At 33.4% G+C, this 27,630-nt stretch overlaps 2 protein-coding genes across 44 annotated transcripts in view; both read right to left on the reverse strand.

Moving 5' to 3' along the window:
- Positions 1-1,161: 1,161 nt before the first annotated feature.
- Positions 1,162-1,929, reverse strand: LOC126691883 (auxin-responsive protein SAUR32). Its single transcript, XM_050387197.1, has one exon. It carries the CDS (start codon positions 1,854-1,856, stop codon positions 1,443-1,445), a length of 414 nt encoding a protein of 137 aa, XP_050243154.1. The 5' UTR covers positions 1,857-1,929; the 3' UTR covers positions 1,162-1,442.
- A 9,197-nt stretch (positions 1,930-11,126) lies between these two features.
- The window catches only part of LOC126691875 (putative disease resistance protein RGA4), a 48,827-nt gene continuing 32,323 nt past the window's right edge, over positions 11,127-27,630 (reverse strand). The window contains exons 1-23 of one of the 43 annotated variants that reach the window (XM_050387180.1): positions 23,274-27,133; positions 23,073-23,151; positions 22,911-22,955; positions 21,858-22,052; positions 21,613-21,718; positions 20,745-21,051; positions 19,843-20,028; positions 19,596-19,701; positions 19,344-19,492; positions 19,027-19,123; positions 18,556-18,892; positions 17,605-17,841; positions 17,351-17,477; positions 16,582-16,652; positions 16,392-16,453; positions 15,818-15,869; positions 15,710-15,739; positions 14,853-14,927; positions 14,624-14,690; positions 12,786-12,862; positions 12,703-12,753; positions 11,937-12,048; positions 11,127-11,827 (exon numbers count right to left, since the gene is read on the reverse strand). In XM_050387180.1, coding sequence (XP_050243137.1) covers positions 23,286-26,987 — 3,702 coding nt within the window. In that variant the 5' untranslated portion in view covers positions 26,988-27,133 and the 3' untranslated portion in view covers positions 11,127-11,827; positions 11,937-12,048; positions 12,703-12,753; ... (18 more) ...; positions 23,073-23,151; positions 23,274-23,285. The other 42 variants (XM_050387179.1, XM_050387169.1, XM_050387144.1 and 39 more) reach the window with 42 other exon arrangements.

Here is a 27,630-nt window from a genome sequence, read left to right on the forward strand (position 1 = left end):
AGTACTCACAGTTTTTGTGTGGAAAAATATGGATTGAATGGAATAAATGATATCAAATTTATACAAAATAAGATGGGGGAGAAGAAGAGTTAAAATATAAGAAAGAGGAAATGATGAAGGAAGTTTATGGTAAAGTAAAGAATAGTAGGGAGATAAAGAGGAAAAGAGGGAGGGGAAATATTGGAGAAAGAAAAAAGAATTTTTTTATTTTTTATTTTTAATAGAATAGGAAGATGAAAAGTTTAAATATTCAATTTTAAAAATTACTTGAAATTAGAAAGAAGAAAACAAAAAATTGAAATCAATTTAGATAGTTGAATATAGTTAAACATTTGCATCTAATGAATAGTAATGTTTGTAATGAATAGTCAAACATGTGCATATATCCACTAAAATGATAATGAATTATTTAAGTTTAACAATTACTTGAAATTAGAAAGAAGAAAATGAAAAGTTGAAATCAAGTTGGGTAGCTGAATAGTAAAATATTTGCATTTAAAAGGAATAAATAGTAACAAGTTGAATAGTAATAGAGTGTATTAACAGGTTTATCTATGAACTATATTTAATTTTTTTATATAAAATAAAATAAATCATAAAGGAATTAAAAAAAATTGTATGACGTGATTAATGAGGTGGCTCAACAAGAGTACAGTAATATTAAATTCTATGTCTCGACTTTTAGATATATATAGATATAGATTATATATACTGTTCTTATTAATTGTCCAGTATCAGCATTGATAGCTCTACTAATTACTTCATACGGATGACAAGATTAGAGCACCTTTTTGAATATGGTTCCTGCTGCTATTCCTCTAGTCATTTCATATATCGCCTTGTGTGTAGATTCCAGAAGTGGTAATGTAACATTGTAGGAATTCGTTGATTCAGTGTTTTTCTGTTCTATGCTTTGGTTGGAATGCATCATTGGACTTATTAGCTATTCATTGTCAAGCAACATGAGTACATGACAGAGATAAGAAAAGTTAATCCCAATGAACCGATTCCTACGCCTACACCATTTTGTGTGTGTATATAGTGCGGATTCCTCCTTTTTCTTACACTGTAGCTCATTACAGTGAAGGATGTTATTGTTTGGAAGATTGAAGGCTTGATAGGATATATAATAGTACAGCTCAGAAGGAATAGGAAAAAGGCTTAATAAAATATGTTTTTATCATATAAACACATTTGAAACTCCTTGAACAACTAACAACCCTCCCAAAGTAGCCATGGCCAAAGAAATTGCATAGATACTGACATTTTTTCCTGCCACAAGTATTGTTACTACCCAATGCTATAATGAGAAACAAGTAGGAATTAGGTAAGTAACACATCTCAGCTGCATATGACAGTGTAACATAGGTGATTAACTTGGAAAAACTATCCTAGAAAAGGCAATTACTAATAACAGAAAACATTAACATCTGTTTACTCTCCTAACACTTTATACTGGTAAGACACAATCCAGCACCAGTGCTCTTCTCCATTTTGTCATCGATAATCTTCTGCAATTCCGCAGGTCGACAAGGGACTGAAAGAGCTCCTTTTTGACTGAAGCCATATTCTTCCTTAGCCTGCTCCAGTAATCTCAAGAATGCAGGGTTAGTTAAGTAGTCCAGTTCAACAACAAACCTCTTTGTTTCCTCACCCTTGATTGCGAAAACAGCAAAATGTCCTTCAGTTACATCATCTGGCACCACTGCTGCTGCTTCTAGTGCTTTTTTTAATTGATCAGGTTCTCTAGGTGCCGAGACTGAGATACTCTTCTGAAGTTTTTCAATGAGAACATTGAAGAGCCTGAGCATCACCAAGGCTTTATTTCTCTCATCCCTATTCTTCTTTAAAGACATTAAACCTCTATTTCTTTTCTTCTCTTTTCTTTTTCCCTTATTCTTCTTGGAAGACAAAGTGAACTTTAAGAACTTCTTTGGAACTCACGAATCTTTCTTTGAGCTTGCATGGGAATTTATACGAGGCCATGGACAAGATGGGGAGCATAAAGCATACGCACGGAAATTTCTCAAAGGGTCATTGTGGAGCCACTACATGTGATTGCAGCGTTATGTCGTTTAAAACAACATTTGACAGGTCACCTGTAGTGAACGCGGTATTCCATAGGATTAGGATCCTTAAGGTAACTCTACAATGGAGTTCATGGTAAAATTGAGTTTTCTTTGTCTTGTTTGAAAGAATTTAGAAATTATCGTAACTTGCAACTCCACCATGAATGAATAACATTTTAGGAATTCCATAGTGGAATTATTTTCTAGAGTGCTTTCTTAAAATCATAAAAAACTGTGTTTTTGTATCATAGTTTTTCTTTGGGTAGTGTTTGTTACACACACTGTTACATACTCATTTTTTGAGCTAAAATCGTCTTTATTTATTTATTTTTACAATAACAATACTATTCACAAATTTTTCCAAATGCTCAATAGCATTTAAAAAAAAAAAAAATCATATTTTTAAAACAAAACTTTTAAAATTACTATTTTAACACACATTTTCAAGTAGTTGACCCAAACTAACACTTAATTCTAACTTTATTTTTTTGAGCTAGTTACAATATGCTGTTAATCCGCGACTTGAATCCTTTCCCCCTCTAAACTTTCAAGCACTTTGTGCATAGAGATGTATCAGCTAAATTACAAGGCTCTTGACACTAATTCTAATTCTAATATGAGTAGTGAATGAGTACTTCATTGATTCATTATTCTCACCCAATGATTGGGTTTGAATCACGCTATTCTTGGTACCTAACTTTTGGGAGTCATTCAGATATATCCTTCCTAGGAATTTATGGTTGGAAAGGAATTCTCACAGCAAGATATTTCAGCATTGTCCAAACGAAACTGAGTCAAATAGTGGCATACTAGCCTAAGAAGAGCCTGCCTTCTTTACCTTAAAATAGACTGTTCATTGATATTCATGAACCAGGTACAGTTTCAAGTTGGAAGCTTGAAGAGCAGAGCTGAGCAGCAAAATGGCCAAAATGAAACTCATCAAGCTAAAATATGCGTTGGTGGTTCACTTCAGACCATAATTAAAACAAGAAATGCTGCTCAAGTGTTAAAACTTAAAACTAAGTTGCATTATTCGTGGTGTAGGAGCATCAGTTATTGGTTGCCGACTTGCAGCGTTTGTTAAGACCTTAAGGGGACAATGGTCCGAACTTCAAGTTGGCAAACCAAGGTCTCTTAAAAGTGTCGGCAAGAAGTAGACGTCTACGTGTTCAAATTCATGTTGTACTAGCAAGTACTTGTGTAGCAAGAAATATTGAAGAATCAGCCATGGTCTCTTATAGTGTCGGTAAGAAGTAGACGTCTACGTGTTCAAATTCATGTTGCACACTAGCAAGTACGTGTAGCAAGAAATATTGAAGAATTAGTGGTACATATTTTTTCTCCTGTTTTAATACTACATAAGCGGGCCTTATCTGAACATTATAGAGATAAGGGTGAACACTGAACACCTGGTGGAGTTAGTCTGAGTGAAGTGATAAGTTTTTCCCAGGTGAACATTAATGCATGGGAGGCATGAATATACTCCTGAGATATAGGTTGCTACTGGTTAATATTACTGAGATGGTGTCATGAAGATGCTCAGAAAAGATCTGGAATATGAGCTACATGATGCCTTCAAAATGTCATCCTCATAACATATTTTGATGAGACAAAATGCTTGATGAGAGAAACTATATTTAAGTGATAGATATGACTGTGTTTGAAAATGAAGAAGCCGGTGAATTGAAATTGTTGAGTGTGCTCTTGGGTATGAGCATTAACTATTTAGCAAATGGTTTTGACGGTATGGTTAGTTGTCAATAGATTTTGCTAGGTAGAGAAGAGTCCAAGGGCTCTTTTTTAAAAAGGTTCTCTACCTTATTAATATATATATATTTTTTTAAAAAAAAGTGGTTAAAAAACTCTACCTATATTTGGATTAAGAGAAAGGAGGAGAGAGAAGGGAGGAAGAAGGCCGGAAGTTCATGTCAAGCTAATTGAATTCTATGTTGTAGAAATGAACTTGATTGAGGTAGCTCATTTAATATTAAAAACCCCATTAGTGAACAAGGATTAATTTTATTTCCCTACCTTGTCATTCTAGATTGAGGATTAGGTCTTGTTGGGGAAGATACAAATAAAATTTTCCAAATATTGTGTCTGGATTCTCAATTTTGAAATATTTCACTTATTTTGCTCTGCAATATTGGGCTTTGACGGTGTTTATCATGCACTCATGGGACTCAAGACTTGATTTCCCCCCCCCCCCCCCTATTATTTCAATTCATTCTCAACGTCACTATTCATTCTATTAAGTGCAAACCCTGAATACATAGCTGTGTACTCTAACAACATCTATTGCTTTGGCTGAAAATCTTTCGGACCATCTCCGATCAATGCACTTGAAGTATATATCTTCAAGAATGCTTCTAAAGGCACATCCTATCTTACCATGGGGTTGGACCAAAATCCGTCATCACAAAAAAAAAAAAAAAGAGAACCAAATCGAGACCATCCCTAGAGGGCATTGGTTAGAGATGAGACTTCATGCTTAAGAAAATCTACCGGACGCTAATGTTGTCATCTAAAAAGAAGCGTCAGCCGTTCAGAGATGTGGTCACTTTTGCATTTATTGCATCCCAACTACTTCACATTACATTAAATGTGATATGGTGTGTTTCCTATGGCTATGGGAGCCCTTTTGTACCCTATAGACCCATATGTTGGAATGACATGCATCATATCAACTCAAAAGCTTGAATCTAGGGAAGACTTTTGGGCGGAAAAGAGGATGACTAGCAAGTATAAATAGGAGTTGAACCTTAGAAATAAGGTATGAAATATGATCTAAAACATACTATATACAAGAGCTAAGGACTTAAAACTCCAATTCACTGAATTTACCATCAGAGCATCATTGGTAAACCCCTTAGAGGAGAGCCAACCTCACCCATATATTTCTTAGTGTTTGTGCAGGAGACATTAATGCAAAGATCATCCTTGATTCGACAGTCTTCCCTTGTTTAAAAAATCCCACCTCTTACACTGACTATTTGACCATGAATTTTCTGGCCTTGTTTGTCACATGCTGATTAGGCAATTGACGAAAAGAAACTCGCAAAGTGAGATCAAGCCTATTTTGACACCAACATCTCACCAAACAAATGTGAAGCCTCACCCATGAAATCATTTTATACACATCCAGAAAGCATTCCATTCCAAGTCTCTAAATCAGTTTGAGGCATTGTATAAAACAACTTAACATTCATTAAACAATTACATGCATTGTGAACACAAAGCTAACAGAGATGTAACCAAACCTATGTATTTCCTAATTATTAATTTATATAAAGTAATATTATATTTATACTATATATGCACATATTCACACACACAAAAATTCACACAAATAACATTATAACCAAAATAAAAATAAAAACGCCCACAGTTTGTATGAGACATACACTCATACACACACACATATATATAATATATTTATAATAAAGAGAAAGACACTCATATATATGATAAATTTGATGATTATGTTAAAAAGATTTTCTTTTTAACAAAGTTTGGCTATTAACTTAGTTGTAGCCTTAGGCTACAACTCCCACTAAAAAAAATTAACATGACTAAATATTTTGAAAATCTAACCATTGGATTTCATGTTCTTTATGTTCTTAATACACATATCAAATTTTGTGTCAATGAAATGTTATTTATTATTCAATACATAAATTTATTTTTTAAGCATAATTTTATATTACAAAAACTTCAAATTTAAATATTTGATTTGTTAAAATTTACATCAAATAAAAATATAAGAAGAAAATATAATCCAATGGTTGATTTGTTAAAATTTACATAAAATAAAAAGATATTGAGTGGAGTTGTAATATTATGCTACAACCAAGTTTGAAGTCAAACTTTGTCATGTTCTTATTTCAAGACATTATGAGACTCATTGAGTAGTTAATATAATATATAAGGACTTCATTTGACCGAAAAGACTTTAAACCTTTGAGTTTGGGCCCAACTATGTTATATTTACTACTCTTTCTGTTTTTTTTTTTTTTTTGAGAAGCTACTACTCTCTCTTATTATTCTTATATTCAATATAGGATTTCATTCGCATGGTTCCCAACATTAGTGCAGCCACAGACATAGAGAGATAAGGCTAAGTGGAAACTGTTGGTCTGCAAAGTAATAGTTGCAAAGAATTTACTATGGCCATTCTCAGGTTTTTTTTTTTTTTTTTTTTGGCCCCTTATAACTAGCCTTATCACACACCCTCACATATGCGATGAAACTTTTTTTAATTTTTAATTTTAGGGTTTAGTATCATAATTTTTTATTTTTGAGTTTAAGTATCCAGAAGGAAACTTTACATATACCACTTAGATTAGGTTAGAGTACACCCTTAAATGCAAAAATGCAAAAATGACCCCTTAAACTTTATATCAATTAAATGCAAAAATGACCCTTAAATTGCTCTAATATTTCTTTTTACGAATGATTTCCATTTACTGATTTGTCTGTTTACTGATTTTTAGAACCCTTAATCATGGATGCTTGGGTCAATTTACCTAAATTATCGACCTTCAAACTTCTTATAGGTGTCACAAATGACATTGTTTCAATATCATTTACGTAAATAATCTCTCTTTAAATTTTTATTCTTCAACCCAATATTATAGTGGGATAAGTCTCGAAAATACTCTCTTTCTCTCTCTAGATTTTAGCTTGCTCACTTCTTGATTTTCTTTTGTTTATATCAATAAATTAGGAGAGGGATATGGACGGAGCTGGAATAGGGGGGCAATGGCCCCCCCTAATTTTTTTGAAAAATAATATAATTATATAACTATATATTTAGGTACTAATTTTAGCAACTTCGTTCAATAAAATTACATTTTGACTCCCTTATTGATCGTTATAAGAGAAATGCTACAACTACAAATTTTTTTGTAACATTTTTATAGACTATTGAGGTAGCAAATTTTTATTGGTTTGCATTTTGGTCCACGACTTACATCACTTTTTTACTTACTAATAACCACTAATTACAACAACAATTTGTAAATAAATTTGTAGATCTAGTATTTTCCTCCTTTTAAAGTCCATAAAATAATTTATAAATCTAAAATCTAAAAGAAAAATATACAAGCCCAAAATATAAGCCCAATAAGAAAAATTACTGATAGGCAATAGCAAAGCTAAAAAACAAATTTGAGACTAATCAACCAATTTTAACAAAACAAACAACTTAGCCCTTTAAAAAACTTTAAACAAAATAATTTTGTCATTACCAACAAAAGACACGCTCTACACACACATAAAAATAATAATAATAATAAAAGAAAACCTTTGCCAGTTGTCGGGGACGTTTTGGCGACAAGGGCCGAAAATGCGAGAATGACCCAAATCTCCCCTTGGGTTCTTTAGAAGTGTTTATTTGTGGAGAATCAAGCCCAAAATTCCAAATGTATAATGAACAAAAGGCTAATGGTACTTTGACAAGAGAAAATCAAAATGCTAATAATGAAAATGCAGAAAAAGCATAAAAACATAATAGGTCTGAAATTTCGACCCACAGTCACACAGAAGAAGAAATTGAGGAAGGTCGTGAGGAACAGAGGGAAGGTTCCCCTGTACCCATATTTCCAACCCTAAGGTTCAGAATTGTGAGAATGTCTTTTGGCTCAGTGGGTTTTTGCTCTGAAGTTTCAGGTCTATAGGGAAAACGTGGTTTAACAGGTCTGAAACTTCGACCCACAGTCACACAGAAGATGAAATTAAGGGAGGTTGTGAGGAAGAGAGGGAAGGTTCCCCTGTACCCATATTTCCACCCCCAAGCTTCGGAATTGTGAGATTGTTGGCTGGCTAAATGAGTTTTTTGCTCTGAAGTTTCAGCTCCTTAGGTAGAACGTGGCCTCTTTCTTTTGAATCTGATTGGGGCCTTTTGTATTGAACTTGGGGTGCTCTAAGTGACTGGTTTATGGTCAATAGAAGAGACTTTGAACCCCAAGGTCTCAATCAAAGAGGTTATGGTCAGATTTGCTTTAATTGGGTAAGAGAGTTGACTTGCTTTTTACATGATTTTGGAAATAAAGTGGCTGACTCCATTAGCTATTCTTTCCTTGTCATTGTAGGCTTTTGATAGCTGCATTTGGGTGGCTAAGTGGGCTAGGTTGTTCAGCCTTTTTCTTAGGGTCAGCTGTGTTTTGGTGTGGAAAATGGAGATGGGCTGAAAATTAGGGGCACAGTCACCTAGAGCATGAAAGCTCTTTTGAGGTGGAAATTTTGGATACAAGACCTCCTCCATGAGCCCGAGGTGCTACTAGTGTCCCTTACCCACTTGGTAGCACGCATGGACTAGGCTCATGCAAGAGGTCCGAAAAACCACACTTCCTTAATTTCCCCAATAAGTCGCATGGGCTTGGGCCATGCTTTAAAAGAATAAAATAAAACATAATACATGAATCGGGCTTGTAAAAAAAATGTGTCACGAAAATGGGTATTAACACCAGCTAAGTGATAGAGTCAAAAGCCAAAGACACTGCATGTAGCTAACAATAAAACCACCCTCCTAACTCCAAGTCCTGGTTCCGTCCCTGGAGAGGAGTTTTCATCATGGAAAAACTGAGGTTTTTGATTAATCATTATTTTTCTATTCAAAACTAAGAACTAAACAAATTAAAACTTTGATGGTTACAAAAGGAAACTAAAAAGAAAACAGAGCAAAGAGAAAATTACAATATAGGAAAGCCAACTAAAATAATATATTTCTAATTAGAATTTTCTTCTACGTTCAATCATAAGCTCAGAAAATCCAAAAAAAAAAAACAAAAAAAACACATATAATCAGTAAACGTTAGTCTGCCTAACAAAAGATCCGACGTAAGCACCCAAAATAATACTCATTACCATACTAAAAAATCAATCACCACTATTATCAATTGATTTTAATCGTGGTAAAATTTCTAATGATATATATTCTAAGATTAAAACTATAATGTTTTATATCAGACGTTACTTTTTTAAAAGAGAAATTACATTTTACCATCCTAAACTATACATCTAATTATACTTTGCATAATAAACTTTTCGAGTGCATATTTTGCACCATAAATTATGATTCATGTTACACTTTGAACCCTAACATCAAGTTTGCTATTAACTTTGATGGAAAAAGGAAAAATATGGCACCACGCCAAGAGACCTAATTATCCTTCTTCTCAATTCTTTTTTTTAAAAAGAAGATAAATTATACTTTACCACCCTAATCTATACTCTTGATTACACTTTACACCCTAAACTTTGAATTTTTGTCCAAGTTAACAGCAAACTGAATATTAGAGGTGCAAAATGTAACATGAGTCATAATTTAAGATGCAAAACATGCATTTGCAAAGTTTAAGGTACAAAATATAATATGGGGAATAGTTTGGGGGGGGGGGGGGGGGAAATGTTAGAGCTTTTTTTATATAATAATGATCATAATAATACTTTTTGTCTAAACGTGTACTTTTTTTTTTTTTGAGAATCGTCTAAACATGTACTTGAAGTCTCATTGTATTGTTTTAAATAAAAAAAAAAAAGCAATGAAGTACATGCTTCAAATAGCAACCTTGAGAAATTCTCATACAATATTTAGAAAAATCAAATCAATTTAAAACATGAAAATTACATCTTATTAAACAAAAGCTACCCATAACATGCATGATACATTTTGGAATTTTACAACATATATATATATATATATGTATGTATGTATGTATGTGTGTGTATATATATAAATATAATTAGAATTAGAATTATAATCAAATTCAACCAAAAAATAAAAGAGGCCTACACAAAATACTGATTAAAAAAAAATCTATATAATAATATATAATACTTTTTAAAAAACATTTTTACTTCTAATATTTATAAATTATAATTAAAGAGTATAATATTTACAAATTATAATTAAAAAACCGTGTGAAACACGAGTTAATAACTAGTGACACTAATGGTCCGTTTGGAACGGGGGGAAGCAAAGTGAGTAGAGTATAGTTGGTTGGACATTAACTTAATTTTTGGCCAACTCTACTCTAGTCCCCTTTACTCTCCCTCCCTCCCTCCTCAATCCCAAACAGACTATAAATCCTAAATCCAATATCAATAGCCCACAAGCCACATGATAAACAAACTCAAATGCTTTACTTATTACGTAAAACCACCGGGCTAATACCCTAACGACATTAGCTATCTGATGACACGGTTGCAAGGCCCTCAACTGTGGTCCTTGTCACATTAACTAATAAATGAATAAGAAAATGAATAAGGGAAGTATGTGGCTTATTGATTTATTTACAGTCAATGTATGTGGAAATAGTTGAGATGAGACTTGAGAGTAAAGAGAATTTTAATTAGTACAGCACATGATCCATAGATTGTCCTTGTATACGATAATCTTTAACACCAAAAACATTTTAACTTGCTTCTATAGAAAAAAAATAGGATCATGACAAACATCTTGGCTTTAAGTTAGCTTGGCCCCTATAGCAGCAAAACCACGGATTGCCTAACAGGAAAGCATATCTTTAAAATAATAAAAATATCCTTAGTCAAAAAAATGATTTAGTAAGTCTTCGTAAGATTAAGAAATTCTTTGTAACAATCTTATGGTTTGATAAAGAATATTCAAACACCAAAATAAATAAATTGTATACTTCTCTAGCAATTAAATATGAATCAAAATATATTCTTGAAAGACTTCCATTTGCTTCAAAGAAGGTAACTTCCTGGAAAAAGATGAATATAAGTCCAAGATACTTTTATTTTTCTCCTTTTGTGAAAATGACTTGTTTTAACTAATCAACATAAACAAAAATATTCTACCTGATAATTTTTTAACCGTTGACTATGAGATTTAACCATCAAAGTTAGCAGCTAATATAACAGGTGATTAGTAGAAGTAACTAAAGGTTATCCATCAACCGGTTTTAGGTCCGAGGACAGGTGGAGGGGGAGTAGCCAAGAGCTAGTTAGTCGCCTATGATTAAACATTCTCAAATTATTCTTCCCAAGCCTTGAATATGAAACCAAATGTGATTTTTGAAACCATTTCCCTTCGACCAAATAGAGAACAATAAATTTGAAAATAAAAAACATCATCTCACAACTTTTTTTGCAACAAGCTATTATGCTTCTCTTGGTTCAAGTACAATTTGAGTAAAAATGCAAGTACAATTTAAAGTAGTTTCTTGCAAATTAAAACCATCTAGAAATAAATTCACTATGGTACAACACCACCAAAACAAAAGATGCCTCTAAAAGTAGTGATGCAGCAAGCTTCAATGTATAAAATTTATCTGTTAAGTAGTCATCATCATCATCATTGAACAAAATATCTCGCATTTCTACCTTGAATAGTTTATTGTTTTTGGTTTCCAAAGGAATGTCCGTGAGGATCCCACCAGGGCGCCTTCTACTTCTAATAGGACCTCTCAGTAGGATTTGAACCCAAATGAACTGTTAAGACAATGATGGCCATTAATTCGTCACAGTAACCATAAGGCACCACTCTTTAAATCAAACATTTGATAGCTCATTCCATTGCATTTGCATATTATAGATAACAAAAGTTCCGTTTGTCCAAGTTGGAGTAGCTCTTCTAATCCTCATTGGAGAAGCTCTTCTAGTCCTCATTTCCAAAATCCACAATATTTTACATCAAATGCATGACCGCAGATGATCTACATGAGTTGATGATAAAAGTTCAAAAGTAATCCTAGTCTGCCAGTGTACTCTATGTATACTAATGTAGAGAACTGCATCAGAATAGATATCCCAATCATTGCTTGTCCAAAAGAATATGGGGTGGACCAAAAAAAGAGAGATGAATAATAATAGTAAAACAACAAGACAATGCTTAATTACCATTGTTCTCAAACGAAAGCATATTCATAGTTATTTTTCAACTGCCCTTTGACATTTTTTTATGTTTGCTTCATTGCTATATTCATATACCCATCCAGACATGCAAGAATACCTACGCATGAAGATTAAAAGGCACCATAAATGCCTGTAAATGCATATTTTTCATAGTGGGGTGCAACAAGCAACCGTCAACTGTTTATCTACAAAGAGTAAGTCTAAAACATTCTCAACATATCTTTTCCATTTCTCTCAGCATTATCATCCTAGTGAGAGAAATTTTATTCCATTCATCTCATTGATACACATCTGACTTTGTGAGCTATGAGTGAAGGTTTGGAAACTTAGGCTGTCACCTCAAATCCAATATCATTGTTGACTTTCTGTTGGTGGTTTGACGGTGTTATATCCCAGTGGCAGAGCCAGAAATTTATCTTTGGGGGGCCACACATAAAATTAGACAGCTAATTATTTTTTGAGTGTATATATTAATTACATCAATGTTTTTTAATGATAAACTAACTTCATTCAACCGGAAAAGAAGTACAATCAAGAAAGAAAGAGAAACATTAAGCACCGTCAAATTAATTACATCCATACTACATATAATATTAAAAATGGCAATGCACATACAATTTAATAATCAATGATAAATAGTATTATATTTTAATTGGTACATATAATGTTATATGATATATGGATTATTTTAATAACAAATAAATTTATGATAAAGAAAAGTCAAATTATAAAAAGATGAAAGAAAAAGTACCTGGAAAAGTGGAATTGTGGGAATGCTATACTGGGCCAACACGGCTACAACCTACTGTAGACACCAACCGCTTGTGCCCACACCTACCCACTTGCTTTTGTAGAGATTCTAGAGAAGATTTTAATCATACACTGATACACGTGATTGTATAGTCTGCTGTCTGCAATTATTATTCACATAGAAGATTTGTTACATTGTAAATGATGGAAACTAGAGCCTAGAGGAAAGAAAAACAGAACAGAAAGAAAAAGAAGAAGGCCGATGGAGCAGTTGAGAGAATGAGAGTTGAGATGCTACGGAGAGAGAGTTCAGACAGAGAGAGCGAGAGAGAGTCATCTGTGTCCTGTCAAATGATGAGCAAAATGTTTGCAACTATGTGTTGCTGTGGCAAATCAAAGCCTCTGATCTTCAATCTTTCTACTGTTGTGGCGCAAGTAAGCCTAGAAGTGTTAGGGTGAAAATTAGAATTTTTTTCCCTTTTATTTGGTGAGATATTTGTTAAAATAACTATGTGTTCATCTTAAAATGCTAAAAAATGTCTAATTATTGTAACTTTTTGACATATATATATTTATCATTAATTGGATTATATCCTATTTAAATAAAATTTGTATGTAATTTTAGACTTTCTTTCATATATATATATATATATATATTATCTGGGGATGGGGGCCAAAATGATAAGAGTTAAAAAAAATTTCAAAATTTCAAATAGGTTAGTATAACTCCAAAATGTATATACATCTACAAATTTTTTTCCAAAACTTTTGGGGGGCCATGCTCCCTTCAGTCCCAACATGGCTCTGCCACTGCTATCCCCAGCAAGCTAGTTTGAAGAAAGAACTCGAGGGAGTCGGTTGTTATCTAGAGCTTGAAGGACTCAAGTACATTAGAGATATGGACTTGGAGGGTTCATAATTTTTATTGTATTGCAATGATTTAACTAGTGGAAATTTTCCAACAGTGTGGTCGAGGGAGAGGTTTTTCCACCAAGAGGCTTAGATTTTCCTCTTTCTAAACACTTCTTTGTGTTTAGCTTTCAGTTTGCATTTATTTTCTGCATTTCTATATTGCTATTTACTTCCTTTAGCTATTAGTTGCTTTGTGCTTGCTATATAATTTGGTTAATCATTTACATTTGACTAATTGTTAGTTTTAGACTAAAAGTGATTAAGCCGATAAAAATGGTTTATGGGTTCTAAATTGTGCTAGAGTGTAATTAGCATTTTTCAAATGTCCCACTTCCACCATATTTAGATACTATAGCTTCTTGCAAATGTATAACTTATGTAGAAATGAAAAGGTCCCCAGTTACCATATAGATGAAGCAAAGACTTAAGATTAACCCATCAACATGATAGCCTATTTATCACAATCACATGTCATTGACTAGCAAGAAGACTGATTCTTATACTTTTCCTTTTATATCACAAAAGATTTTCTCCCATATGAGATATTCTAATTGTTTGTTGTTGGTAAGAAACTAAAGTGTCGTGTAAGGGTTCATGATGCGTCATGGTTTACAAAACAAAGCTCCAGTTACAATATAGTTGTTGGATCATCACCAATAACATTTCTATATTTGTATATGTACAATTTTTAGCAATGAGCTACTTTCTATAAATGTAATATGAGGACCTTGGACAACAATTCTAAAGGTAGATCTATGATTAAAAAAAAAAAAAGAAAAAAAAAAGAAGATGCAATTATTAGGAAAACTATTGAGAACGACAAAAACCTTAGTTTGCTTGAACCCCTTTTAATTGTATAAGATTTATAAAATTCCAGTCATATCCTTGTATTATTACTATTTATTTTAGGATAATGAAGAAAAGATAAGTGTAAAGAATTATTAAAAAAACTGAGTGTCTCATGCATTATGTCAAGTTGAAGAGAAAAAAATCTCAGCAAAAAGAATTACCTGAACATGTTGCCCACACTAATGAATTTCAACTCTTCTCCCAGTTGAAATGTAAATATAGAATGCCCTACAAAGACATTATGCCCAAACATTAATGACTTAATGACAATGATTATATTAGCAAAGACATTCAAGATAAGTTATAATAAACGTATATATTTGGTATTTGATTTTAAAGAAAAAAGAAAACAGAAGAGAGTTAGACTTCAAGTTTGGAGGGACTTATCACTTGCTTTCTATGATATGATATCCCTATCTTTTGAATGCGAGCAATCCAGGAACACTGGAAACTGTTTACATTGGCCTGTCCTTATATATGAGGGAAAAAAACAATCAGCAGCATATGTAATTTGATAAGTCATTGTAAGGAAGCAGATCAGCTTCTTGAAATCATAAGTATGTGTGCAGCACTCAAAGAGAATTTTCCTTTTTCTCTTCTTGTGAAAATATGAGGGCTCCTATAAAATATAAAACTTATTTAAATTTCAAAACTGCTAAAAAGATGTTTAGCACTACTTAATTAACTTACCAAGGCCTTATACTACAACAGCAATGGTTCTGAAAGTTTTTAAATTCAAGGAAAAATACAAAACACATCATCCATCGACAATATGAAGAATTTAGGAGAGCTTATGGCAACTAAGGTATATGGCTATGATTAATAAGCAATTTTTTTGGAAAATCTATTGGAAGTCACCAAAACGTTTGTGCATGCATATTGAAATGAAAATTAGAAAGAACAACGAAAAATTAACAATCAATTTAGTGCACATTGGTTACCAAAATTTGAAGCTCTATTTACATGAAGAAATATTTTAAAACCTCAAATTATGGATTTTATTAGCCATATTTTAAATGTTCAATAGGGAAAAGTTTATTGATTTTTAGAGAGAAAAAACAGAGGAACTTAAATTTTGTAGCTTATAATTTATGATCGAAATTGCTGGAATAAAACTACAAGAAATATTAGATTTCATAAGTTCTTGCTCCAGTTAACTAATAGATAAATATTCTCTAAACCTTAATCTTGAAAAATCATTTCAAGAAATATGAAGAATGACAACTGCATAAGAAAAGAGAACTTACAGGAAAAGTTGATTGTTGACGAGAGAATACCTGCATAAACAATATACTGGTTGAGTATAAGAAAGAGAATAAAGGGAGGAAAAGAGGAGAATATTTTAGAGAACTTACCGACTTTAAAAGGATTCTGTCAGCTTCCAATTATAGTCAATTATTCCTCCAGCTGGAAACAATAGATATATTGTGTCAAGTGCCTATAACATATACAACAACAACAATCATGCCTAGTCCCAAAATGTTTGGGGTAGGCTGCCTATAACATATTACAATATTAATTTTTATGATAGAATATTAAAAATTTTGAAAAATGAAAAGACTCGGGAAAACTTAATACTGGAACAAAGAAATTAGGAGTGAAGAATAAGTGTGATTGATTGACTCAAAGGTGTCCTTGAACAATCTTGAGAAGACCTAAATAGAGGTCAGATTCTTGAACATCCATCCTAAATAGAGGTCGGTTGTTTTCTGTTAGCATCCTCAATAACCAATGACATCAAACTCAAAAAAAAAATTTGAAGAAAAAAGAAAGAAAAAGAAAGAAGGCATCTAACTCATTGAGAAGAATCAAAACTTACCCATTTGTTTTATATATGCATGAAATTACATATACATATGTACGTATGTTTGTGTGTATGTATATGTAATAGTATGCATTTATCCAACTACTTAGGGGTAAGTTCTCTACCTGCTGTGTCAAAAGAAACAAGAAATTTGCCATCTATCACATGCTTGGAGAATGTGCTGCATCTTTCTATTTTTTTAAAATCATGGAAGCAGTCATCAAAATCTTATTTAAACCAAATTCTAAAGCAAATTGTAATTACATTATCAAATACTAACCAATCAGTTTTAGTTTATAGAGATAGGACCATTACCTTACATGTAAGTGATTAGGAACTATCCGCTGAACATTTGCATGATCTAGACCATCCAGTATAGAGGTCACCTGTTGGGCAAGTCAATGATACAAAGCTTACAAGAAGAGAACACCATTATGGATGAAAAACCTTAATTCGAGATAGTATTTTAATACGTTATTATAGAGATACGTACAAGACTACAAGTGATTTTTAGTGAAATGTTTGGATAAAATTAACAAGTAAAACGGACAACTATAGATATCTACCCCATAATCCAGTAAAGTGCTGAAGTCACAGGCATAGAGGCAGTGATTGTGAAAGCATTGGAAAAACCTCTACCTCACCTAATGCATTACCAATAATGTTTCCAAGTATAGTGCACTGATCAACCCGTGCAATACATATATAATATGGGTCCAGTTGACCAAAAATACATAAATTTCTAAGAAAAAAAATTAAAAATAAAGAAAAAGATAATAAAATTAATCAACCTAATTTCAATGCATTCTTGAAGTAATCTTAATTAATGGTAACATGGCTTGTCCAGTGTTAGAATTTGATCCCCAGAAAAAACAGATAAAAGAAAAAGAAAAATTGCAATTTGGGTCTCATTCAATTTGATTAGAATCTCAAAGATGCTTTTCATTATGAACAGTTTTGAAACAAAAATTTATAGGAATCAGGAAAAATAAGAGGATAAGAAATTTGGTAAGTGAGGAAATAGAGAACAACTGGTCTATTTTAAAGCAAAACATTAGACAAAAGGATATTTGAGAGAAAATACCAATTTTAGATTGCTTTGAGCTTAGAATAGTAACAAGAAGTTTATCATGATATTTGGAACAGGGGCAATCTTGGACTATCTTGTGCTGAGGTGCACCTCCAATTGGAAAATCAATGACAACTAGAGTCTGTAAATATTATATGAACAACTAGTTTAGTAAATAGTATAGAAAATTGAAAGTAGAATATAAAAACGAAGGAAACTTATTAGGTTTTGAGAAGAGAGAAATTAAATACGAAATTGAGAGCACTCACAAATTTTAATAAAAAAATTGCATTGGAATCAACTTTAAATTCCCTCAAGGGTGATTCTTGGACCACAGGTCCACAGCCAATCTTCTACCACTGAGCCACTCTTGCTCCTTCCAATGATAAGTATGGGTGCAAAACTAGAAATGCCTGGGCTTTTTGCAATCATTAGTGGACTTCTCATGCTCCCCAATGTTTTCAGCTAGCTGTTCATTACTGTGTTTGTTAAATCACTGAAGCATCCTGAAAATTGAAAATCAAAAGATTGATGCCATGTTTAGAAGTTGTAATTCGCTAGTGAAAAAATTGGAGAACATTACAACAAATTAACTTTTTAAGAGACATTTCTACAATGTACAAATCATCATGCTATGCAATCATGATTTTGAATTATTATCTAAAATGAAAACAAATCAACAGAACAGAACCAGGCAAACACAAAAGATTCATTGTTCATGAGTTAAGTATTACAAATTGTATGTGGGCAGGTATTAATATCCAAAAGGTATGGCAAATTCATTTTCTTGAGGTAAATCTCTAACCATATTTCCTCTGTATAAAAGAGCATAAAGCCATACAAGTTTTTCAAAATTCAAACCCAAAGTGAAGAATGATCCACTCAAGCCATCAAAAAAAGGAAAGGGGAAAATTTTAGGTAAAGAAAATTCCAAATGCAACTATCACAGCAGAATCAAGCGAAAGACTAATAGTTTTTTCATTTGTCTTCACGAAGTCCTATACTCACTGTATAAGCTCTTAAAATATCAAATTCTCTCATCATTTTTTTTAATGGAAAGCTGAAAAATATTTCATCAACTAGCTAAAAGAAAAACATCTTTAGAGAGGCTTTCCTGCAGAAACACAGGAGCCTCTTCTAGCCAAGCAGCATATTTACAATCAGATCTAGCCATACATAAGGATTTAGCATTCAAGCTAATACTTGTGCAACCTCATTACCAGTCCTACTGACATGTGAGAAAGAGATCTCCCTGATAAAAGTCCATTCTGTTTAACCAAGTCCAAGAGATGTTCAATTTTTGAGAGATTTGGTTCTGCCGAATTGAGAGCTTGAAATCTCTGTAACGAGCCACCTTCTATAATTACTGCAAAAGGGCATACTGTAGCAGCAAATTCAGTCGCTCTCATGACAGCCATAACTTCAGCCTCCTCAGCATCAGTACCCATATCTTCCAGTGATCTTAAAGCTCCAGTGAACACCCCATTCTCATCCCATACCACTGCATCATCACTAATTTTCTGAATTTCTTCAAACACAGCAACATCAAAATTTACCCTAAAAAATCCCATTTATTGCCAATAATCAAATGGTTAGAAAAAATCATATAAGTGTAGTGGAAACATGTTATCAATATTAAATAGCACAATAAAAAAGAAACAAAGGTTGATCGTGGCTTGGCAGTTAGATACCTCTATGCCTAAATGGTAATTTTGCATCATTAGGATACCATCACAATGAGATCATGAAGGGTTGCCCCACTTGAGTGACAACTCAGATCAACATGAACTATGCCAAAACAATATCATAAAAAAAATGGATTAACAAATTTTTCTTCTCCTTTTCTATGTAACAATTGAATAATATTGTGGGGGGAAAAAGAGAGGGAAGAGAGAATAACAGAACCTTCCTCTTTTAATTAGAGCAGATTATTAGGGCCATCAATAGTAATTCAATTTCTTACAGTTAAAAATAGAGAGTGATTGGAGAGAGGTGTAGAGGCCCATACATCCTGATGTGCTGAGAGGGACACCAAATCCTCACAAAACACTATCTTCATAGGCATGAGACTTGTATTATTTTGCAATAACCACTTTGGCAAGAATCAAGTTCTGACAGAGTGTGGTACGATTACTGCTAATGTTTTCGAATGTCATGCTGTAGATTTCAAAAACACACATTTTGGCATGAATAATAAATTTATTTGATTGATTTGGTACTTTATATGTTAGAAGTGAAGAGAAGATTTGAGAAAAAATACCAGCACTGATGAATTTCTGTTAGCTTGGGAGTGGACTGAAATTCCATAAGATTAATTAAGTCTTCCTTCATGTGAACACAATAGATATGCCATTCCTAGCTACTGCCTACACATCCAGCTGAACACAATTAATTATTCGTGCGGCTGAACACAAGCTGATCATTTACAAATAAGCTAGGTATTTGATACCGAAAGAAAACTACTCAAAAGAAGAAAAAGCCAAGAAAGCCTGTTTTTGATGACTTACTAGTGGCTTTGCCTTTCTATTTGTATTAAATATGGACAATCTTGGACCATCTAGTCATTTCCCTTGGCACATCCGATAAAAACTTTGCAGTTTCCGCAATATGGTGAAATGTTGTGATTGTGCAGATGCATCAGCTTTTTGTAATCATAATTACAATTTTCAGCTCTTGAATAGAACCTTCATTCCCTATTAGAGCAGAATATTGGGCCATCAGCAATGGAAAAATAAACCATCATTGAATATTACATTTATTACATGTGGATTGAAAATATTACCTTCATTCCCAACATGTACAAAGCATCATGCTATGCAATGATGATTTTGAATTATTATCTAAAATGAAAACAAATCAACAGAATAGAACCAGGCAAACACAAAAGATTCATCGTTCATGAATTAACCATTACAAATTGTATGTGGGTAGGTATTAATATCCAAAAGGTATGGCGAATTCATTTTCTTGAGGTAAATCTCTACTCATATTTCCTCTGTATAAAAGAGCATAAAGCCATACAAGTTTTTCAAAATTCAAACCCAAAGTGAAGAATGATCCACTCAAGCCATCAAAAAAAGGAAAGGGGAAAATTTTAGGTAAAGAAAATTCCAAATGCAACTATCACAGCAGAATCAAGCGAAAGACTAATAGTTTTTTCGTTTTTCTTGACAAAGTCCTATACTCACTGTATAAGCTCTTAAAATATCAAATTCTCTCGTCATTTTTTATTTTTTTTTAAATGGAAAACTGAAAAATATTTCATCAACTGGCAAAAAGAAAAACATCTTTAGAGAGGCTTTTTTGCAGAAACACAGGAGCCTCTCTAGCCAAAAAGCATATTTACAATCAGATCTAGACATGCATAAGGATCTAGCATTTCAAGCTAATACATGTGCAACCTCATTACCAGTCTTACTGACATGTGAGAAAGATTTCTCCCTGAAAAAGTCCATTCTGTTTAACCAAGTCCAAGAGATGTTCAATTTTTGAGAGATTTGGTTCAGCAGAATTGAGAGCTTGAAATCTCTGTAACAAGCCACCGTTTATAATTACTCCAAAAGGGCATACCGTAGCAGCAAATTCAGTCACTTGCATGACAGCCATAACTTCAGCCTCCTCAGCATCAGTACTCATATCTTCCAGTGAGCTTAAAGCTCCAATGAACAGCCTATTCTCCTCCCATACCACTACACCAACACCAATTTTCTGAATTTCTACAAACACAGAAGCATCAAAATGTACCCTAAAAAATCCCATTAATTGCCAATAATCAAATGGTTAGAAAAAGTCATATAATTAAGTGTAGTGGAAACATGTTATCAATATTAAATAGCACAATAAAAAAGAAAAAAAAAGGTTGATCGTGGCTTGGCAAGTTAGGTACCTGTATGCCTAAATGGTAATTTTGCATAATTAGGATACCGTCACATTAAGATCATGGATTGGAGGGTTGCCCCACTTGAGTGACAACTCAGGTCAACATAAATTATGCCAAAATAATTTATTAAAAGAAATTGGATTAACCCTGACGTGCCGAGAGGGACACCAAATCCTCACAAAACACTATCTTCATGGGCATGAGACTCGTATTATTTTGCAAAAACCACTTTGGCAAGAGTCAAGTTCTGACAGAGTGAGGTACAATTACTGATAATGTTTTCAAATGTCATGCTGCAGATTTCAAAAACACACATTTTGGCATGAATAATAAATTTATTTGATTGATTTGGTACTTTATATGTTAGAAGTGAAGAGAAGATTTGAGAAAAAAATACCAGCACTGATGAATTTCTGTTAGCTTGGGAGTGGACTGAAATTCCATAAGATTAATTAAGTCTTCCTTCATGTGAACACAATAGATATGCCATTCCTAGCTACTGCCTACACATCCAGCTGAACACAATTAATTATTCGTGCGGCTGAACACAAGCTGATCATTTACAAATAAGCTGGGTATTTGATACTGAAAGAAAATAATCAAAGAAGAAAAAGCCAAGAAAGCCTGTTCTTGATGACTTACTAGTGGCTTTGCCTTTCTATTTGTGTTAAATATGCAATCTTGGACCACCTAGTCATTTTCCTTGGCACATCCTTCCTTAGGTCAATAAAAACTTTGCAGTTTCCACAATATGGTGAAACATTGTGTTTGTGCAGATTCATCAACTTTTTGTAATCATTATTACATTTTTCAGCTCTTGAATAGAACCTTCATTTCCTGTTAGAGCAGAATATTAGGGCCATCAGTAACATAGTTTTAATTCCACACTGCTACAAGATGTTTTCGCTATGAACATAGAATGATGCTATGCAATGATTATTCTTAATAACTATCCAATATGAGAAACAGGGCAGTAGCAGAGAACCAGGCAGACACAAAAGATTCATGAGTTGTCCGCTTTAAATCATATATTACCAGGTATTAATATTTAGAAAATTAGGGGAGTTTGTTTTCTTAAGGTAAATCTCTAATCAAATCTCTACAGTATATAAATTCACACAAGTTTTTCAAAATTTGGAACCAAAGTGAAGAACCATCCACTCAAGCCTTCAGAAAATGAAAATTGGGAAAATTTTATATAAAGAAAAATCCAAATGCAAGTATTGCTCTCAAATCAAGCAAAAGAACATCGTAATTATTTATTCTTTTGACTTGATAAAATCATACACATTATATGATCTTAAAATCTAAAATTCTTTGTTTAATTAGTTGGATTTGAAGTTTTCAATATGGAAAAGCTAAATATTCCCCATAATAGAATTACAAAAGAGTAGTGGAAACATGTTATCAATGTTATATATCAAAAACAGATGAAAAAAAAAAAAGAGGTTGGTGGTGACTTTGAAAGTTTGATATCTTCACACCTACATTGTAAACTGTATTGCATTATTACCATACTATCTCAAATGTTAGATTTCATAAAGGTTTACCCAAATTGAGTAACAGCCCAGTACCAGCACTAATCATGCCAAAATATATTTATACTAAAAAAAACTATGGATTAACAATTTTTGCTATTTGTTTTGTTTTAGGTTATAGAAAATTGAGAGGGAAGATAGGTTATAGAAAATTTACCAGCAATTATGGGCTTCCACTAGCTTTAATTGATTTTTCCTCCAGCTGAACACAATATATTAAATAAGAAATAGCCAAATTAAAAATTAAAAAAAAAAGAAAAAGAAATAAAGAGAGAAAGTAAGAAATTTGGGTTATAAAATAGAAATTCCATACAATTACCTGTGTTTATGACCTTACGTTAGGCTGGGAGTGGATTGAAATTCCATAAAGTTTCCAGAAATTATGCCATTCGTAGTGCCTGCATATCCAGCAAACGTATTTTGAGAAAACTAAAGAAAGTTAGCAAAAATTGCGGGAAATTAAGAATAGAGAATATGAGAGAAAAATAAGAGAGAGGATTTGAGGTATGAGCAAACTTACCAAACATGATCTTCACAAATTTTCATCTTTAATAACAATACGGTCGATTCTGATATATGGAATATGTGCAATTTTGGACCACTCTACGCCTTTCTCCTTTGCACAACTTTTATTTAATTCGGGGGAACCATTAATGTACAGTTTTTTTAATTTGGTGAGGCGTCGCATGGCTTGCACTGTCGGCATTTCCATCAAGTTCTCGTTGCCATTAAGAAGCAGAGTTTGAAGTGAAGAAAGGTCGCCCAACCACTCAGGCAAAGCTTTCATTCCCTTAAAATCACATATATGCAGATATATAATGGCAGTGAAGCGTTGAATTTCGTCCGGAAGAGAGTTGAGTTTGGACCACCCATACAAGTTTAGTTTTTCAAGGGACGCGTGCAAGTGTTGGATGAAACTGAGACTGGGGAAAGCATCCAGCTCCTCACAAAACTCACCAATCTCCAAAATCTTTAAGCATTCTGATAACCCTCCTGGCAGACGAGTCAACTTTCGACAGTCCCGAATTGTTAAACTGCTAAGAGAGTGCAATTCTCCTAGATCTGGAATTGATATCAAATTAGGACATGACCAAATACCCAATTCCGAAAGAGATGTACATGATTGTAGCCCATTCGGTAGAACTTTAACACCGCACGATATCGTCAAGTTTCGAAGCGACGCCACACCTTGTATACTTGGAAAAGACCTCAAATTAGGACAGCTGGATACTCCAAATGTCTCGAGAGATTGAAGGGTGTGCAGTGTGTCCGGTATATAGCTCAATTTCACACATCCACATATAAAAATGTTTCGGAGAGAGATGCAGAAGGCCCATACATCCTCACGTGGCAAGATGGACTCCAAATCAGCACAATCATGTATATAAAGCTTCAAGAGACCCGCATTATTTTGCAATAGCTGCTCTGGCAAACAAGAAAGTTCTGATACTCTCCCTATAGTGAGGGACATGAGTGTAGTAAGATTACTACTAATGTTTTTGAATGCAGTGCTTTTGGTGCTGTCAATAACTAGTTGCTCGAGAACTGGAAAATGACATGGAGCACTTATGAGCTGGTCACAGTATCCAATAACCAATTTTTTGAGGGAAGGAAACACCGTTCCTCTTGTTGTTGTTGTTGTTGTTGGCTCCATTGCATCCTTCCATTCCACTAGCTTGGGCATGTGCTTCAAAACAAGTTTTTCCAAAGCCGGGAACATTGCATTTCTACCATTATCACCTCTACTATTACTAGATCCCTCACCACTATAATTGCCGTAAAATTCTGTTCCTATACATGTCACCTTATTCATTTTCTCAATTTCAAGAACCTTGAGATGAGATAAATGCCCTAGTGTAGGAATTTGTTCGCACTCGTTACAGTTTTTTAAGAAGATTTCCAACAAATGGTCCCAAAGAAACAAACCACCACTCCTGTTTTTGCCCAATATCCATGAAGGGAACTTCTCACCCCGAAAATTTTCAATCTTTAAGCTTTGCAAACATGGGTGAGGCTGAAGGCCTTCCAGTATATCTTCATCGTTAATGGTGCCTTCTCTTTGACTATTCCAATGGAATCCCAACTTGTTTAGTCCTTTCTTTTCCGATAATTTTGCACTTTTGGCTTCTTCTTTGTCTCTCACATGCTCTAGATTGTAGATACTTAGCTTTCCTCTAAGTTGGCTTAAGTATCCCATTTCTTCAATTCGACCACCAGTGTCTTGACCAACGACAAAAAAAGGCAATGTTTGAAGGCAAGTCAATTGCCTCATATTGATCGGCAATTGTTCTATGTATTGAAGATCAATATCAATATGTCTCAAATTAATCAAATTTTGTAGATTTTTTGGAAGCTCTTTGAGACAAGGGCAATACTTGATTATTAGAGTTTGCAAGTTATAGAATTTTGTGAGAGAATTGGGTAATTCTTTGACATTGGTCCTTATAATGCGAAGAAGCCGCAATTGTCTTAGCCTATTGATTGACTTGGGCAACTCTACTATACATCCCCCAAATAAAGTTAGGCCACGTACACATTTTAAGTTTAATAACTTGTCACCAAGATTAACATGAATCGAAAAAATTGTGCGCAACCTACTCATGCCTTCTCTAGATAATGGGATCGTTGGTGTTGTTTGGTCATTGGATATAAGAGATAAACGTCGAATATGAGACATGCCAATGTCACCCCCCAAATTTCCCTCTAAATGCAAGGTTTCCCATTTTGAAATTGAGAGGGCAAGATCGTGTACACAATCGTGCATCTTGCAGCTAAAAATATCACCATAATCATCCCTTTCTATATCTTGGAATAAGGAATTCCCCAACAAAATATTAAAATACTCGTTACCAATATCCTCCATTATGGATCTTCCTGGATACAATTGAAGGAACCCTTCAGCCATCCAATGTTGAATTAATTCTTCCTTTTCCATTTTATAATCTTTAGGAAAAATTGCACAATATGTGAAACAACTTTTTAGAGATGGTGGATAAAGACGATCAAAGCTTAATTTAAGTATTGGTAAGATTTCATAGTTGTCAAGTGGAGAATTCCAAACTTTACTATTTTGAATTGCCAACCATTCATTTTTCTTCTTCTTATAAGACATCGTCCCTCCTAAAACTCTTGCAACTAATGGAACCCCACCACATTTTTTAGCAATCTCCCTTCCAATAACTTCCAAATCTGGAGTTATTTCATTACAAGATACTTTTTTCATGATTATAGACCAACATTCATCATCTGATAGTTTTTCTAAATCACATCGAGGAAGTGTCTCCATAATTTTAGCCACCTTATCTTTGCGGGTTGTTACAATAATAATGCTTCCCATATTTGAATTAATTCCTAACAGACAATTCCTCAAAGTATCCCATTTCGTCAGATCTTCGTTCCATACATCATCAAGTATGAGAAGATATGTTTTTCCTCTCAACTCTTTTTGAAGGCATTCAAGAATCGCAGTCTTATTTTCTAATTTATTTGAGGTATGGGTAACAAGCTCAAGAATCTCTCTCAAGATCCTTTTATCATCAAAATTATCGGAGACACATACCCATATTGTCCTATCAAAATGTCTCTTTACTCGCTCATCATTGTAAACTTGCTTTGCTAAAGTTGTTTTTCCCAAACCTGCCATTCCTACTATTGGAAAGACAGAGAGTTGTTCTTTGGTTTCCCTAGTTAGCAAATCAACTATTTTTGAGACATGATCTCTCCTTCCTACAACTTCTGAATGATTAAGAAAGGAGTCTGTCTCTCGGTTTGGTATAATCTCTGGATTTGAATTTACTGGACTCGCTCTAGCAAGTCCAAATGAATTTGCTTCATCATTAATCTTTTTAAGCAATTCATGAATGATCTTAATCTTGTTGGCCATCTTGAGACGAAAAGCAATGGGGTTTGAGAATGAAAAGAAGTAGCATACCTTTCTCTTCATTTGGTTTCGTATCTCTACCTTCCGCCGGAGAATCTCATAAGCAAACTCGTCCAGCACGTAATCAGCATCATAAGCAACATCTTTAAGCCTCCACAGCCAAAGCCTCACGACCTCTTCGCTCCCTTGCCTTCTCTCCGCATCAGCCAGCACAGCTTGAATCGTAGTTAATAAGCCACGAAGTTTTGTCAACTCCTCCTTGAAACCCCAAGCAAGGCTGATCTGCTCAGTAGCAACTGAAATCAGCTTGCCTATTATTTCCTCAGCAACAACACTGAGGATAGTCTCAGCCATCTTTGGTTTGATGCTCTGATAAGCCAGAAATAAGCTGGAAGTATTTGGAAACAATAAATGGACTCTGATGTACAAAGGCTAAAACAGCAACAATGATATATGTAGAGAAGTAGGAGGGAACCCAAATATCAACTTGCACACATGAGATAAAGTCCAATACATGTCTTTTACGTATTTGGGAGCTTATCATATAATTCATATGCGAAAAGAACCATAATTGTGTATTTTCAAAAGTGCAGTGTTTTTTTTTTTTTTAATTTTTTTATGTGATATGTTATAAGCTAGAATTTTATTTTTTATATTTTTTATATAAAATTTTTTAATTAATTTTTTTTTTCACATTTTCAAAATACTTATATATTTTAATACATTTTTAACAAAAAAATTTTCCAAAAAAAACAAAATAAGTTATTACAGAACTTAGTAAACTTTTACGGACTTGAAAAAGTAGTCCTTGTGGGCCACGTTCTTTTTCTTTTGTTTTCACTTTGGCTTTTTCCTCGCGCTTTCCTCTGGACGTTACGGTAGAATGATTCTCACTTTTTTGACTTTTATGATTTTAAAATGCTTAAATTGCTTTTCTGCTTTTATGACTTTCACTTTTTTGTCCCTTTTTTAAATTATTGTTGTCAGAGCATGGTTT

Source organism: Quercus robur, chromosome 7 (genome assembly GCF_932294415.1).
Source record: "Quercus robur chromosome 7, dhQueRobu3.1, whole genome shotgun sequence".
NCBI classification, from domain to species: domain Eukaryota; kingdom Viridiplantae; phylum Streptophyta; class Magnoliopsida; order Fagales; family Fagaceae; genus Quercus; species Quercus robur.